Genomic DNA, 17,995 nt, shown 5'->3' with positions numbered 1-17,995 from the left:
ACAGACAGTGGTTCTCCCAACAGCACTGGATTTCAAAGGACCAGAGAGCCCGGGTCTACCTTTAGAAATGCTGTCTTTGACTAACTATGCTGCCAGTTAGCAAGGAGAGAGACATGAGAAAGAGAGAGAGAGAGAGACATGAGAGAGAGAGAGAGAATATGAATATGAATATGAATATGAATATGAATGAATATGAATGTGGCAAAGGCTTTTAATCGCCATGAATAAGTGTGCCTGTAACCTAGGAGCACAGAGTATAATTAACCCTGTCTTGTAGGATTGGGAAAGACTTCTCAGACTGGTCTCAAGATGAGTAAGAAAGAGTGTGACAAGCAGGGAGGGAATGAGGGCAGAGATGAGGGAGGAACATTCCAGAAAGAACAGCCTTGGCCAGAGGTTCCCTACTGAAGGCAATTTTACCCAGATACGATTCTTGTATCTAGTAGGTAGGTGTTGCTAAATAACCCCCCAGGGCATAGAAGACCCCTCACAACAAAGTCTTATCCACCCAAAATGTCCACAGCCTCACTGCAAAACTCTGCTCTAAGCAAAGGTTAAAAGGAAGAGGAACTGGGGTGTAGCTCAGTGGTGAAGCACTCGCCTGGTATGCATGAGACTGGCTTCAACCCTCTGCACTGCAAAATAACTGAGGCCGAGCAGATGCTCTGTCCTCGAGATAGGAGCAGCAGATGACAGTAGGTGTCACAGCAGCTGAGAAACACATCACAGGGATAGTGACCTCGGCTCAAGTCCACTCCTGAATGGCACCCTACATCTTGCACTTCGGCAGATGTTATGTGACGGGTGACAAGTAGAGTGAGGACCAGCTAGGTGTTCCCAGATGGCTATTCACCTGCAGGGCTCACATTCATAAAGGACTCTGAGCTGCTGAAGATGCTGGAAAGACTCAGGAGCAGGAAAAGGTCAGGGGAGAAGCAGCAGCAGCAGCAGCAGCAGCAGCAAGGGCCCCTGGCCCCCAACAAGTGGGTGTAAGGGAAGCAGAATACAGTCTGGGTGGCAAGGTCTTGAGGGCACTGAAGATGCAGGCAGGAATTGTGTCTGATCATAAAAGGAGGAAGCACTTGAACAGGACTCTTACGGATCATTTAGAAACAGAGGAAGGACTTTGCCATTACCACTCCACTGAAAAACTAGAGAAATAATAGAACAAGCCTCCTCCTCTCACAGTTAGACTTCTGGGAGGAAGAGAAGCAAGCCTCAAGACACTGGTAGATTTTGTTACAAGAGCAAGAAATACAAATTGAATCTTCTCAGATTCAATGCTTCCTCGCACTAAACTGCACCATGTCTTTAACATTACCCTGTCCAGAGGCACACACACTCACCCACAGTGGTTTTCAGAGGTGGGGCTAAGGAGATAACTCAGGCAATGAGTGTCTTACAATTATGAAGTCCTGAGGTGGACCCTGAACACAAATAAAAAAATTCCAGGTGTGGTGGTGCTAATAACCCCGAGGCTGGAAAGGCAATCACAGGGGTTCACCAGTTAGACACCTAGCCTACTTAGAGAGCTCCAGGCCACTGAGAGCCCCAGACCTGAAGCTGCCCCTCAGGACTCACACGTGCACGGGAATGCACATACACAGAGGTAGTGTGAGTTTACACTGATTGGAGTAAACGTTCATAATCGAGCTCTAGTTCCATCGGAGGAAAAGCAGAAAACCATAATGCACTTCTCTTGTTGTTGTTTCTCTTAGTGCTGGGGATTAAACCCAGGCCAAGGCCTTGCACACGCTAGGTGGCACGTCCTCTAAATTACACTACAGACCTACACCACTAGCTCTGTAAAGACAATTCCAAACCTAAAATGACGTAAAAGGCTTTAAATTACTCCTTTGTTTGATTGATACCTTATTATAGTCCAGCCTTACACCCACGATCCTCCTGACGTGGCCTCCTAGGTGCTGGGATTGACAAATGTGCACCACCACACCCAATGCCATAAAAGTTTTATTAAAAATCCCTTTCTTCTCTATCTACAACACAGAAACTGTTGCCACAAAGGAAGGTATTGTGTGCCCAGCACGGTGGCAGAAATCCTCCACTGTTGAGAAAAATTAAGATCAAGTCTTGATGGCACTGAGCCCTGAGGTAACTGCAGCCTTGTGTTCTTCGCTGTTGGTTACAGACCCTAAAGGAAGGAAGCAATCCGTGCAGAAGAGCCCGGCAGAAATCAGAAGACCAGACTTTCCAGAATAAGGAGTACAGACTGGAGCCAGCATGGGGAGGGCGAGAGTAATAGGAACGCCTTCGGGAATTTCATTTGTATACCCGCATCCATCGCCTCCCATTTCACCTGCAAACTGCCAAAGAATATGTCCGGTGCCCTAGCCACTCAGGAAAATGTCTCATCTTAGCACATGATCTGCCACAGTGATTCCTGGTCACCTATAAATAAAGTAAAACGGACGGCCAAAGGACACAGCAGCAGGTGTCCAGAAACTCACAGCTAAATACAGTCAGGGATGGAGGGAATGTTGAGGTGACAGGAAGTTTACAGTCCCAGAGAGGGCTGTTTTAAATCTAGGTTGAGATTTACAACTAGAAAAGAAGGGACGGGGGTTGGGGATTTAGCTCAGTGGTAGAGCGCTTGCCTAGTAAGCGCAAGGCCCTGGGTTCTGGTCCCCAGCTCTGAAAAAAAAAAAAAAAAAAAAAAAAAAAGAAAAGAAGGGACGGTACCAGGCTCCAGGGAATTAAAAACTGAGCAGTTGATGAGCTGTGTAAGGAGACCACAGCCAACTCTGAGAGTTACATACACAAATGCTGGCTGTGGTGTCACACGCCTGTAATCCCAGCATGTGGAAGCAGAGGCAGGAGGATTATGAATCTGAGGTTGGCCTTGGCTGTGTAGTGAGAAGACTCCCCCTCCCCCAAAAGTGACAACATCAGCAAACACGCAGGTATCAGACAATCCAGGATTCTAACTGGCAGGGAAAGGCAGGCTGGAAATCTGAGCATTAGACAGGAATCCTGCTAATGAGAGCTCATGATTCCTCCCACAGATTCCCCAACACCAACTCCTCTGCAGACAACACAGCTCACTGACTATCTCCCAAACACAGTCAGCTTTCAGGCTACCCTCCCTCCTCACACCACTATATCCCCCTGGAATGTTCTCCACCCACAGGTCCACCTAAGCCAGCACTACTCATCCTCTGGGACTCAGCTCAACTCCTTCTTCTTCAGGTTGTTTCTGACTCAACCCTCGGCATTTCCCCCCTCCTTGAACTTCCAGAACAATTAAGTTTGTAGAGTTACTTGGCGAATAGCCATCTTAGCTCAATAAAGCTTATCTAGTTTTCTATTTTCTAAATGACTAGCAATTGCCACCTTTCTCCCTGTGTTCACGGACATGCCACCTCTCTGAGAAAAGGAACAGGGCTTACTCATGACTCTTTGCATTCACCCATCTCATCCTCTAGAGTACCTTAAACGAAGTTTGATTACACCATTCTCTTCTGTGCGCACAGGAGCAAAGTTCTCCCTAAAGATCTAATCATTCAAACCTTTGAAAGCTTTCAACTAATGAATGTGAAATCCCTTAAAAAATAATTCTAGGGTTGGGGATTTAGCTCAGTGGTAGAGCGTTTGCCTAGGAAGCGCAAGGCCCTGGGTTCGGTCCCCAGCTCCGAAAAAAAGAACCAAAAAAAAAAAATAATAATAATTCTAAGTGATGTCCTTCAATTTACTTAAAAAGAAAAAAGCCACAGGGTAAATTCAGTGGTAGAGCACTTTTCAATGGCAATGAATTATGACAGTATTAATTTTTAAAAGCCACAACCATTTAATTCTATTGCAGAGGGATAGGGGGCGCTATTCTTTGCTTTACCTTTTCTGTTGGGGTTAGGGGTGGCTTTGCAAGACAGTATCTCACTATGCTAGAATTGAATTTTCGAGCTTCCAGACCCAACTTCCCAAGTACTGGGATTACAGGAGGAAACTACCATAACCTGGCAAGAAGAAAGCTTTAAAGTTAATTTAACTCTGACTCTGAGCCTTCAACTCTATACTTGAAAGATTCCTCAATGTTCTAGCTCATGTCATGTGTGTAGTACATGTGATTAATGCATATGTAGCACGTACGGTTAGTACCACGACACATTACATATGTGTAGTACATACGGAAGTTAAGATGAGACACCATATTCAAGTGTTAACCGTTGTGCCCTGTAAGCAGTATACACTTGGCAGATGGTTTTGATGCCTGATAATCTGAAGTGATTAGTAATTGAATGGTAATTAGTAATTTAGTAACTGGAACTCTATATATTAACTAATTTAACCTCAAGACAGCCCTAATTCTATTTTTTAAGAAACGATACAGAAATATTTAAGTACGATATCCATAGGCCACAGCAAGAAAGTGGTAAAATGAAAATCTGAATCTCAGCCACTGACTACAGCTGTAACTTCTTCATTTTGATTAGGTTAGATTTTGAGGTCATTTATATAAAAGTTGGGTATCTAAACTTTGGTTTAAAATTAGCATATAAACCATGATATCATAGGTTAGTAATTCCAGCACTCAGGAATCTAAGAAGGATCGCTTTACTTTTGAGGCTATACATGGGGAGACTAGCAAAAAATAAACAAATAAAATAAAATAAAACCAACAATCAACTAACAATGAAACAAAAAAGTGCAACATGTTATTACAATGCTCGGGATACAATGTGTTGCGAGCTCTCTGTGACTGCTGGTCCCACATTCTCAGAGTCAATCAAATTCAGCCAGCCGAGAACTGAAAGGGTTTAGAGAAAACACTTTATCACTGTATCAGTGTGGATGGTGTTCAGACCTTCTCTTGTCATTATCTGTTAGTAATAATAGCAACACTTCACATAGCATTACATTGTATTAGGGATTATAAGTGACACAATACAATGATTTAAAGTACACAAGAGGGGCTAGAGATGTAATGCTCAGCGATAGAGCACTTGCCTAGAGCACATGAGGAGACTGAACAAGAGTTCAGTCTCCAAGGCTGAGAAGGAAAAAAAGAAATATATATATGTGTGTATATATATATATATATGTGTGTGTGTATATGTATGTATGTATATATATACACATATATGAATGACGACATATGTATATATGTATGCAGGCTACATGCAAATAAGACTCCCTTAACCAAAACTTCAAGCTCTGTCATTTCAGGTATATAGTATCAATGAAGGTGAATATGGTACAAAGCCATCTTTTGAAAGAGACACTGCAAGAAATTCCATCTAACTTTTTTACTGTTACAATAGTTCTGTTTTATATCAGTCATTTTTTTCATCACAGGTATGGAGTTATAGGGAAAAACATAGCATATACAGTTTATCCACTAGAAGGTTTCTTGGAATCTATGCCCCACATATATGAAGGGCCTATTACTCTGCTATGTCAATTTATACAACTCAGGAATCCTCTGATTGTAATTCTTAAAAGAGAGCCTTGAAAAACTGTTCAGACTGGCCTTAAACTCATCTTCCCACATCATCCCCTGAAGTAGGTGGGATCACAGGTAAGCATTCTCAGATTCTAGAATCCACAGGGACTCTTGGAATGGACTTTCTGGGGGACACTGAGGGACTAAGTATTACTCTGCAACACTCTATTTAGGAACAGACTGTGTATCTTTGAGATGACGACCCTAGGGAACTCAGGAAGTCTGAGAATATAAGCACTGAAAACTCCTGGAAACAGAGCCCCCACAGACAAGGCCAGTGTGTGGCAGGCAGGTGTAGCATGCAGGCCAGTGCTCCTGCTCCAGATACAAGGAAGCCTGATGCAGAACAGATGAGGTCCGATGATGCAACCCTGTTTGTTAGTTGATAGAGTGATAGCCTTACGCATCAAGCCCTGGGTTTGATTGCCTAGCATTAAAGGAATCAAGTGCAGTAGTGCACACCTAAACTCCCAGCATACAGAAAGTAGGGATAGGAGGATCAGAAGTTCAAGGTCACCCTAGGCATGCATATATATATATATATATATGGAATTAAATTATGGAATTACAGTTGACAGCAAAAAGTGAGGTAAGTATCCAAACCTAATTATGATTTTCAGGTTTAAGTCTAAAAAGTGATATTTAGCTATAAAGTTTACAATAGAGCAAATCTTCTGGGAAAACACAAATAAACACACTTCAAGCTGAAACTCTGTTTCAGGTTTTTGGTTTGTTTTTTTTTTAAGTCAAACCACTTTAATACTTGGATTACAAATTACTGTTTGAAAACGAAATAATCACCTAGAGAAGACTTTCTAAAATAAGTTCCTCTTGGAAGCTCATTTTGGGGCATCGAGTTGAAACTAAATTCTCAAGGATGTCAGTAACACAAGGGCTCCATCCATAACTCCTTGAAAAAACTGAAACCATGGACGCCTTGTCAAATTCAGACAGTTTATCTTGGCACTGGCAAGTACAGCAGTCTCTTCGATGTCTGGAAACGTGTCTAATTACGTCGAATGAGTAACTAAAAAATAGCCCGTGTCCCGGAACAGACAGCTTAGGGTTCACTCCATAGCATCTTGAATGGTAGGATGGAACCACGCCAGACAGAAAAAAGAAGAGGAGGAAAAGAAAAGAGAAAAGAAAATCAAGCATGAAAGCAGGAGGAGATGCCAGCCTCTTTTAAAATAACCTTCCCGTTTTCCTGGGGCTGCCAGGACCATCACGCCGCTCCTAAGTTTTTCTTTTCCCTTACTTTTGTTCCATTAAGTCACCCGGTTCCGCCCACCTCACCTACCTGGCGCAGGAAGCGATCTCAAGCTCACCATGTCCCTATCGCCCCTAATCTGGACACCACACAGGGACGACCCCAGACCCCTAAAAAGGAGCAGTCCTAGATCTCATCACACCCTGGAGTCCCAAGGCCGCACCAAGGAAGAGTCTTGTCTCTGGGAGGCGTGACCACCCAGCGCCGCGGACCCCCTGTCACCCCGCCGCACTCACTCGCGGGAGCTGCTCGCCCGGGTCGCCCCGAATCCTCAGCAGCGCCCCCTCTCGGGAAACGTCGGCATGACTACCCAGACGCGCTCACCTGAGCCTAAGGTTGGCCATGAACTCGGGCATGGAGACGGTGTCCATCAGCACGAAGTCCGCCTTGCCAAACTCAAGGCTCTCCTGCTCCGCCATGGCGCCGGCTCAGGTGGGCACTAGGGCTGGGGCGGGGGTGCTCGGACGGGGTCGGGCCGGAGATAGACGGCCGCCACTCCTCAGAGCTCCGGCCGGCGCAGCTCTGAACGGGCGAGGCCGGCGGCTTCCGCTCCTCCCGCGGTGGCTGCGGGTGTGTGGGGGCCGTAGTGGCGAGACGGAGACGGCGGCGGCTGGTCCCGCCTCAAGCCTGAGTCCCGCTGGGCCCCGCCCCGCCCTAGCCTCTTGGGCTCCGCCCCGCAGATGAGCCCGCCCCGCAGATGAGCCCGCCCAGCCGCGGCCCAGCCGCCTCCTCACCTGGGCGGCGCGCACGCGCGGGGCGGGGACGCGCTCCGGGCCAGCGGCGGCGGCTGAGAGGCAGCGCCCCCTAGAGACAGACACAGGCATTTAGCGTGGCGGTGTGCCGTGTAGTCCTGACTGGGTGGAATAGGCCTTGTTGCCTTCCTCAACACCTCCCCAGTATATGCCAACTAATTTACAAACATAACTTGAGCGGCCTTGGCGCGAATTATCCGTTATGATCCCGTCACATTCTCCTGTGCTCATGTGCTACTACCCATCCTTGAAGTGGTGGCCGAACGGAGATGGCAATGGTAGCGAACACTTCCAGGTCACAGAAATGTTCAGAGCTGTTCTAAGTGCTTTAGCAAACTTAACTTGTCACACTGCGAGGAAATGGAGAAGCTGCGACTTCGTGGAGGTCATTTGATTTATGAACCCCAGCATTCAGCCACATGGCTTACTCTTCATTTCCAGTGGTCCAGTTTTTCCATTCATGTGACTATGCCTTGTACTAATAATTTTTAAAAAATATGTATGAATCACCTCCTCAGGATGATTGCAGGCTTCTAGCACAGAGGACCATGTCCTAAACTTTTTTATATCCCTTATATCCCCAGCCCCACTCTCCACACATTCCAAGAAGCTATTGTAGTGGGTTGTATTGCAAATAAGAAATCCGTGAAATTAGTTCCACAGATAGTAATGAGTTGTGATCTCCAACTTAAAGACACACTGTGTACTCCGAGAATGGTTTTTGTTGGGGGAAGGGGTGTTGCTGGAGAGATGGCTCAGTGGCTAAGAGCACTTGCTGTTCTTACAGAGAACTGGAGTTCAGTTCCCAGCACCCACAATGATAGCTTTGCCTGTAACTCCAGTTCAAGGAGATGAGATACCCTCTTCATACCTCTGAGGGCACCAGGCAGGAACATGGTGAACATATATATATATATATATATAGATATAGATATAGATACACACACATACATACATACATGCAGGCACTCACACATTCACATAAAATAAAGGTGAAAATATTTTTTAAAAGCATTTTTTCCAAACAGAGACTATATTTTCCTGAAGGATATACATTGTAAGGGACTTGTCCAGTACCTGCACCTCTTCAGGCCTGCGCCTCTGTTAGGACTGTCTTTTGTGCAGAATCTATTAGGAAATCTAGAGGCATCCAAGCTCTGGCTTGGCTTCAGCTCTGTGGCTGAATTTGAGATGAGTAAACTAGGCTGAAGGACCTTGGCATGTTTCAGCTGCCAACAGCCCACACTTGCCAAGAGAGGGGACGGTGCCTTGATCGTTTTCATGGAACACCTCTGCCGTCAGAAAGCCACCCTGATTCCTGGCACAGCACTGCTAGCTGGGCTACAGTTTGGCTCCTGTGTGTAGCTTTCTTTCTGCGGAGGATCATTGGATTTCATTGTGCTTGTTTGTAGAGGAAGGACTCTGGGATAGATACTGCCAAGGTAAGACTGTCCTATGCTTGCGTCATTTGTGAGAGTAGACTGGTGGCTAAGAAGACGGTTATAGAGAATGATTCTGCATTCTTTCACTGTTCAGATCAGTGTAATTCAAAGTAGGCAGAATTGACTTTGTAAAGGGGAAGAAGTGGGTCTCAAAGTCTATGCCCCAGGAAGTAGACCCCAAGTTCTATCGGTAAGTGGATGTGTAGGTATGCCAGTGTGTGTGTGTGTGTGTGTGTGTGTGTGTGTGTGTGTGTGTGTGTGTGTGTGTGTTTTTCCTGAATTCTGGGATTATCGAAGATCAGGGCAGAACTCTAGGCACTAGGAAAAGTGACATGAAAACCTGCAGAGTACAAGAACAGGGAATGGAAGGCACAGCGGGGTGATATGTGGTCAAAATGGCTGAATTTGGAGAACTTTATTGTAATCATTGCCCCCTTTAGAAGCCTCAAATCTGGAATGTATGCACATTTACAGATATTCTGTAAATTCTTATATACGTCCAGCTTAGAATAAAGTCAGGCATTGAGACCAATGAGTTTCTTTTGATGAGCTCGGAGCTATCCAGCAACTGTTAATTTAAATCATCCTCTAGATTCCGATGTAATCTTTTTATGTCGTTGGGTTGTACAACATAAAGAGAATTCTGATTCATATGTTCAGAGGAAATTTATTACTTGTACAGTTTTATATCCAGCCTTGTAGTGCCCAGCTTTAACCTTATAAATCAATGATCACACAAAGCCCAGATATTTGTAGAAATGGCACGGGCAACTAAGTGTGAAGGACTACATATACCCAGGCAGGCTAACCTGCAGCAGCTTAGTGCTCTATGAATCTCTTTCACAACAAAGCGAGACACAGAGACACATTTAGCCCTGCAGTTTTGTTATGGTTTAAGATGTACCAACGAATAAGAGTTTTCATCAGCAACAGTGAGATGTGCTGACATTATGGGTTTTCTGATTTGATTGGCCTGAAAAAAGACACAATACCACGTACCTGTGGAGAAATAAGCTGCATGCCTTTTGTGAGGAAACATGGAGCAAACCCAGAACAAGGAGTAGCCTGCAAAAGAGTTAATCAGCACCCATCAAAAATGCCAATGGTATGAAACACGAAGATGCCAAGACGCCGGTTCAGATTACAGGGGGCCCAAGAGACATCGTAACTGAAGGCAGCGTGTGATCGTCAAACCAGGAAAAGGTAAAGATGCTGTTGGGAAAAGGGATGCGAAGAACTACATCTTAGACAGTAGCGTACAGCGTCGATGTTAGTGTTCCTAAATTCAGTTATTGTGCTGAGGTTTCCTAAGAGAATATCTCATCGTGAGCAGACACAGATTAAAGTCTTCAATAAGAAAATACCATGCTGTTTCAAACTGCTCGACTAAAACAAGTTTGAGAACAGCAGCTCTCGGTCCGTGTAAACACACAGTGTGCAGGCCTGGTCGGACTTTCTGTAACGACTAGCCACAGCACAGGGGCTGCTGTGCTTATCAGTGAAAATCAACTCTGGGTGATCTGCCTCGAATGTTTGCTTGCTTTCAGTTCGCCTAGCATGTTTCTAGCTTGTTCCGCCCTCCTTTTATCTCCCTTTACCAGGGGTTCTGTATCCCAGCAAAACAGTTCCTCCCCCCTCCCCAGCATGAATCTAACAAGACAGAAACAGAAAAGGGGAGGGGACAAAAAAGACAGCTGTGAAGAATATTTAAAGGGCATTTTATGGTTATTTTATGAGCTTGAGTTGTTATAGAGTCGAAACAGTAAGGAACAGCAAGGCAAAGGCAAATTTACATTGCAAAGTAATTTCATGATATATTTGTTGACATACAGAAATCATCTGGGTTCTGTCACAGAAAGTATTTCGAACATACTGCCTTCCTTTTAATGGGTAAGCCTCAACTTGAACTAAAAATGATCCATTAAAAGTAGCATGTAGGGGTTGGGGATTTAGTTTCAGTGGTAGAGCGCTGCCTAGGAAGCGCAAGGCCCTGGTTCGGGTCCCCAGCTCGGAAAAAAAAAAAAAAAGAACCAAAAAAAAAAGTAGCATGTATACCCTAGGTAGTTTTGCTTGGTGTTTTGTTTTGTTTTGTTTTGTTTTGTTTTAACAGAGTCTCATTATATAGTTTAGGCTAACCCTTTACTAAAGCTTGTGGTGATTCCCCCAAGTGCTGGGATAGCCTATGCTGTTGTGCTGGTTGGGTTTTTGCCAACCTGACACAAAGTAGGGTCATCTGGGAAAAGAAACCTCAGTTGAGAAAAAAACGGCTCATCAGACCGGCCTGTTGGCAAGGCTGTGAGCATTTTCTTGACTAATGATTAACGTGGGAAGGCCCAGCTCACTGTGGGTGGGGCCACTCCTGGGCAGGTTGTCCTGGGTTGTATAAGAAAGCAAGCTGAGCAGGCCACCAGGAACAAGCCATAAATGGCACTCCTCCATGGTCTCTGCGAATGTTCCTGCTTCCACATTTCTTCCTTGAATCCCTGCCCTGCCTTATCTTTAGGGTGAAGTGTAAATTGTAAGGTGAGCTAAACCCTTTCTCCCCAGTTGCTTTATGATCATGGTGTTTCATCACAGCAATAGAAAGCACTAAGGCAGCTATCACGCCCTGCTTTATCTCTGGTTTCTGAAGCCTAAAATTGTTAAAGTAAAACACAGCCTGTGCTGGCTGGCCTTATGTCAGCCTGACACAAGCTAGAGTTAACGGAAAGGAGGGAACATCAATTGAGAAAAAAAAATCCAGCTGTAGGGTATTTTCTTAATTAGTGATCGATCATGGGTGGGGGCAGCCTGTTGTAGGTGGTACCGTCCCTGGGCTGGTGGTCTTGGGTTCTATAAGAAAGCAGGCTGAGCAGGCTATGGAGAGCAAGTCAGTAAGCAGCACCCTCCATGGCCTCTGCTTCAGCTCCTGCCTCCAGGTTCCTGCCCTGCTTGAGTTCCCAACCTCACTGCTTTTGATGACGAACTGTTCTATGGAACTGTGAGCGAAATAAAAACCCTTTCCTCCCAAGTTGCTTTTGGTCATGGGGTTTGATCATGGCAATAGGAAACCTGATTAAGATACACCTTCTCTGATGCCACTGATGTCTTTGGTCCACCCCTAGACCCTTTCTTCTCTGCAATCCCAAATCCTGATTCTCTCTATGGGAGCAAAGAAAAATGAACAGTGTATGTGTGGGAGGGTCACTGCTGTCAGCCTTCCTACTGAAAATTTTAAAAAAGGACTTTAAAATGAAGCCGGTCATAGTGCTGCATACCTTCATGTGTGGTGGCTTGAATGAAAATGGCCTCCATAGACCCACAGGGAGCGGCACTATTAGGTGTGGCCTTTTGGGTAGGTGTGGCCTTGTTGGAGAGAGTGTGTTCCTAAGGGAGGACTCAGGTTTCAGAAGCTCAAGCCAAACTCAATACTGCTCTCTCTCCTTGCTGTCTGCTGGTCCTGATGTAAAACTCCTGGCTTACCTCTTTAGCATTATGTCTGCCTGCTTGCTTCCATGTTTCCCACCATGATGATAATGGACTCTACCTCTAAACTGTAAGCCAGCCCCAATGAAATGGTTTCCCAGAATTGCTGTGGTCATGGTGCCTCGTTACTGCAATAGAAACCCTAAGACATCATACTTTACTAAAACATGTGAACTTTGTCTCCTGAGGTGTATTAAACTCATACACAGAGGTTTTTGCATAGACTGCCTCCTCCCTTCTGCCTCTAGAGGTGATCTCTCTGTGGACTCCAAATTAGGAAGCCTTGAGCTAAGGGGAAGCTCACTCGACAAGTCTTTATCACTGGAGAAGGAAGAAGAATGCATCGAAGTTATCTTCAGGATCCTGTGAGTCATCAGCAGGGACTGTCCCAACAACTTACCCACAGAGGAACCATAGCTATTAGGCCCCAGGCAAGACGGAATCGCATAGAGGATGTGGACATAACCTAGAATGGCCTCTAGAATCGTTTCTGCTTGTGATGCTTATGAAGACAAACCTCCCCATTTCAGAGGAACATATCCTCCCCCACCCTGGCCTGTACCCCACCATAGCAGGGACCAGATCGCTAGCCCTGCATATGCTAGGAGAGTACTGTCTCACTGAGCTACACTCTCCAGCCCCCACCTTCCTTAACTGTCAAGGTCTGTATCACTCTGGGTTGGAACAGATTCTCTAAGCATTCCCCCTAAGCTCCCTAGGAAGGGGACGTGCTCCTCAAACCTTGTCTGGGGCTCAGTAAGTACATTAATTATCAAGTTAGTTAATTAGCAAATGGATTTGTGTGCATGTATTTTATCATAACGGCTTTTCTCTAAGCCTCCAGCCAGGCAACCACTAAGCTCTTCTGGCCTTTGGAGCTATTCCTAGAACGGGCAGATTTGACAATATAGGGGGAAAAAGAATTTTACAATCCATTCAAGAGTTGACAGTGTCTTTTGGTAAGCTGTCTCCAGCTTAAAAGCATGCAAGAACTGTCTTGGGACCTGGCCACCATGCGTATTGTGATTGGGCAATCTAGAACCAATGGATTTCTTTCGTATTTTCTTTCTTGGTTTCAATCAGGCCGTCACTTTCCTACCCTGGTTGGCCTGGGACACATGGCAATCTTTTTGCCTCTGCCTCCTGAGTACTGGGATTCCACGTATGAACTACATGCATAGTTTCTTCTCCAGACCCAACATAGCCATCCTATTAAGAGGTTATTGTCAATGAGAAAAAACAATGTGAGAGGAGAGGTAAAGGCCTTCAAGGACCAGCAGCATATTAGGGCTTCTCCCAGTGACTTCAGTTCCTGACCCACTCTGAAACTGTTGCTTTCCTCTTCTCCTTTCTTCAGAGTGTAGGTTAGAGAGGAGAGGTTCATTGTTGTTTCGTTTGTTTGGTTTTGGTTTGTGTTTTTTGTTTTTTTGGTTTTTTTTTATTTTATTTTATTTATTTTTTTTTTTTGGAAGGAAGAAAACAATTCCAATTCCTTTCCCCTTCTTTGACAAAACAGCAAGTGGTCATTATTTGGTCATGTGTATATTTGGTGATGGCCATGAGTTTTCCTGACTCCTAACTCCCTCCTCAAGGCATAGAAAATAGAATTCCTTTCCGGAGGTGAATCAGAGAACCTCTTATCTTCCATTTGTCCGTCTCGGAGCAAAGGATACATTTTCTGACTTGCAATCTGAGAGTCTACACGAAGACATGTACCCCCTTAGAAGGGCCCTACCCTGAAGGGCGGTGCACGGAACAGCCAAGAAAAATGTGGACACTCAGGCCCGGTTGGGTTTCTCTATCGATCTCTCAGCAAAAGGTCATTTCGCTTCTGTCCATTCATATTTCTACAACATTGTCCAAGCTTCAATCATTTCTGTGCAACAAACTCTCCATGAAAACCCAAGTAGGCTTCAGGGACCACATGGCAGGTACTGGAGGGTGCTACACAAAGGGCTGTCTGTTCTCTCATATGCTTAGCCCTTGGTCTCTGTGTCCATCTTCTAGTTCTCTCTCTCTCTCTCTCTCTCTCTCTCTCTCTCTCTCTCTCTCTCTCTCTCTCTCTCTCTCTGTGTGTGTGTGTGTGTGTGTGTGTTATATCTGGCAAATGGGTTTTCATGAGTTCTGTAAAATAATCCGGCAAATTAAACCCAAGAGGGGCAATGAGGTGACCCTGGTTGACAGCATTCATTTGGAAGCATAGGTAACGAAGCCTGGGGTTTCTGATTGGCATCTCAGTGGAGGCAATCTTGTGGGCAAGTCTATCTACTGACAAGTAGGTAAATGTTAGAATCGAACTAGGGAAGCACCCATTTGTGCCCATTGCTGCAGAATCACCTGTAGCAGTAAGGAGGCAGCATCTCTCATCAGAAGTAGTCTGTGATGTGAACGTATAATAAGAGAAACTGAGTCTGGATTCTTTTATTATCATCAGAAGAGCTTCAAGATTGACATTTCAGGAAGACTGGGAGAGCTAGTCTCCCCCAGACTCTTTTCTTGCTGATTTTCATCTATAATCCCCATTTTTCCTACTAGGGAACTGAAGTGGTACCTAGAGTTAGGATCATGAAATGGGGCTGGGGAAGTGGTTAATTTGATAAAGTGCTTGCAGGCAAGCAAGCGTTCAATCCCCTCCATCCGAGTAAAAAGTCAGTGGAGTAGTACACACCTGCGACCCCTGCTCTGGGGAGGGGTCGACAGGAGGCTCTCTAGGCTTGTTGGCCAATTATTCTGAGTCTGGCATTTTCCGGTTCCTTTATTCACACTATCTGGAGGTAGAAACAACACAAACCAGAGTTGTATCTGAATTCTGACCGCGGAACCCTCAAGAAACGAGACAAGGGGAAAGTTTCAATTATTTAAAAAGCTGGATCAGCAACCCAGGGAACCTCACAGGTCATGTAACCCAATATCCCCTCCAGGACCGGGATCCCTTGTATAATCCACTCGTCTGTGGACCTACCTGTGTCGTTAAGGCTTCTCCTGCACCCAGCAGGTGTCTCCACATGAAAATGCTCTATTAGGCTTCCCACTCCATATGCTCACCCCTCCCCTATGCCAGCCAGCCCAGTGTCACATCTTCTAATCTTGTTACTCACTGATATGTTTATGAGCTTGATTTGTTCTTAGGGTCTAATGTGTCATCAAGATAAGGCCAGGTGGCACTGAGGAGCAATCAAGTGGAGGAGTCAAGGTCAAAGCCAGAAGAACCTGCTTCTCTCAAGTAGACATCCCTCTCAGAGCCTCTAGCCGAAGAATTCTGGCCCCATCTTTGCTGACTTTTCCCCCTTCACTAATTTGTTCTTTGAGACGGGGTGTAAAGTAGCCCAGGCTGGCCTTGACCTTGCTCTATGGCTGACTATGACTTCGAACTCTTGTTCCTCCTGCCTCCACTCTCCGAGTGCCGGGTTTACAGTTTAGCATCATCATTTGTTTCTTTCCCCTAAGCCACGTTTTCAGTGTTTCCGTCTGATCTTGCTTGTCTCACTAACGTCACAGACATTGTCTCCTAGTTCCCGTGCTTTCTGATTCTTTAGGATTGAGTATTTCTAGTATATCCAGCATGTCTAACCCCCTGTATCCATCAGGATTGGCCCAAAATAGCACTCTCGTCGTCCTTAGGAAGGTGGTACTCGAGTACTAGGCACCTGTACCAGAGGTTTAGGATGGGACTTAAAGTTCTGAACTTTAATAGCAGCATCCCGGGCGTTCTACTGTAGGTGACCAGAGGCACGCTATAAAGGGATGCTCATTTGGGGTTTCAAGTTCGAGATCTGCCACCTACTACTTATACGGCCCTGGGCTTATTAGCTCATTTCTATAATCCCTAATGCTTTCCTTTTGAATAAACAGACCATGATGAGGTCTGTCTCCCTGTGTTAGAGCCACAAGACAAAGTGCCATTTCTAAGTTGCTTCATATAATCCTGGGCAGGTGGCAAATGCTAGCTAAACACAAGCTAGCACAGCTCCTGGTGTACGTCTCCATTTCTCTTCAGAACAGGGACATTCTTGGCAATGATTTAGGGCATGTCCTTTCAAACTAAAAAAAGCCTTATTTTATATGTATGAGCGTTTTGCCTACATGTATGTATGTGTGAGGGCCTGGTGCCTATGGGGGCAGAAGAGGACACCGAGGGTCTAGCTAGGGCTCTTAACTGCTGTGCCATCTTCTCTGGCCCCTGCATATCCTTTTGAGCAGACCGAGCTTTCTGCTGCCTGTGAGTCTTTTTATCACCCTGTGCGACTCTCGATTCCTAGAGGTAGTTGATTATCATTCCCATGCAAAGCCATGGACTTTGAAATTAGTAGGTAATAAAAAAAAATCTATTAAGTATTTTATGACTTTAGACCATCTGGCTGGGTCCTCTATGTTACCCACCTCACATCTCTGGACCATCAAATCTGCCTTTCTTCCCTTCCCACATGTTGTTCAGGACCCTCTGACATGGAGCAGTACTCATTCAGTCCCCTACCCATCAACCCTTCCTTTTTCCAGCTCCATGTGAAGACGGCCATCCCATAGTCTTAGAGCTTCAGATTGAGCTTAGCTCAGAAGACATGCTCCCTAGGCTGAGGAGATGGCCCATTGGTAAAGTGATTATCACTTCCATGCAAAGTAAGTGCTTGTTCTACAAAGCAGGAGGACCTGAGTTCAGATCCCCACCATATGTGTAAAACATGTGGCACAATATTAGTGACGGGGACTAGCAGATGCCTGAGGCTTGCTGGCCAGCCAGGTCAGCTGAAACAACAGGCTTCAGGTTTAGTGAGACACTGTCTTTAAAAACGAGATGAGGGCTGGAGAGATGGCTCAGTGGTTGAGAGCACCCGACTGCTCTTCCAGAGGTCCTGAGTTCAATTCCCAGCAACCACATGGTGGCTCACAAGCATCTGTAAAGAGATCTGATGCCCTCATCTGGTGTGTCTGAAGACAGAGACAGTGGACTTATATATAATAAATGAATAAATCTTTAAAAAATGAAATAAAAACGAGATGAGAAGCCATAGAGGAAAATGCCTAACATCAACCTTTGGCCTCCATGTACACACACACACACACACACACACACACACACACACACACACACACACACACACAAACACACACTCATGACACACACAAATACATGCTTTATAGCATTTTAAAAGAGATAATGAGAAAAGAGGCTGGTGACATGAGATAGGGACAGGGCAGTAGGTGGGAGCCATGGCTTTGTCAACCAGGCAGCAGGGAGTCATTTTTGCCTTGCATAAAAATGCTGAGTGTTTGCTGCTATTGTTAATTTAGGTGTTCTTCGGGATTTTTATTTAATTCCGGACTCTTCAAAGAATGTCAAAGCAGCAATCCAGAAGAACTGAACTATTCTCTGTGGACAAGTTACATTTACCACTCTAGTCAAGGAATAAATACATGTAGTAACTATGTAGCACAACCAAGGCTGGTGACTACAACTCTCTCTCTCTCTCTCTCTCTCTCTCTCTCTCTCTCTCTCTCTCTCTCTCTCTCTCTCTCTGTTTTCCAAGGGTTTCTCTGTGTAGCCCCAGCTGTCCTGGAACTCACTCTGTAGATCAGGCTGTCCCCAAACTCAGAGATCCGCCTGCCTCTG

The 17,995-nt window shown here is 45.3% G+C and overlaps 1 protein-coding gene across 1 annotated transcript in view; it reads right to left on the bottom strand.

Annotated features, from left to right (window-relative positions):
- The window catches only part of Myo1d (myosin ID), a 272,879-nt gene extending 265,502 nt beyond the window's left edge, over window positions 1–7,377 (bottom strand). Inside the window, exon 1 of the mRNA XM_032911997.1 lies at window positions 7,053–7,377. Within this exon, the coding sequence (XP_032767888.1) occupies window positions 7,053–7,147 (95 nt within the window). The 5' untranslated portion in view covers window positions 7,148–7,377. The remainder of the gene's footprint in view (window positions 1–7,052) is intronic.
- Between the last annotated feature and the right edge of the window lie 10,618 nt (window positions 7,378–17,995).

This window comes from Rattus rattus, chromosome 9 (assembly GCF_011064425.1).
Source record: "Rattus rattus isolate New Zealand chromosome 9, Rrattus_CSIRO_v1, whole genome shotgun sequence".
NCBI lineage: Eukaryota > Metazoa > Chordata > Mammalia > Rodentia > Muridae > Rattus > Rattus rattus.
This window is presented reverse-complemented; position numbering and strand designations above follow the sequence as displayed.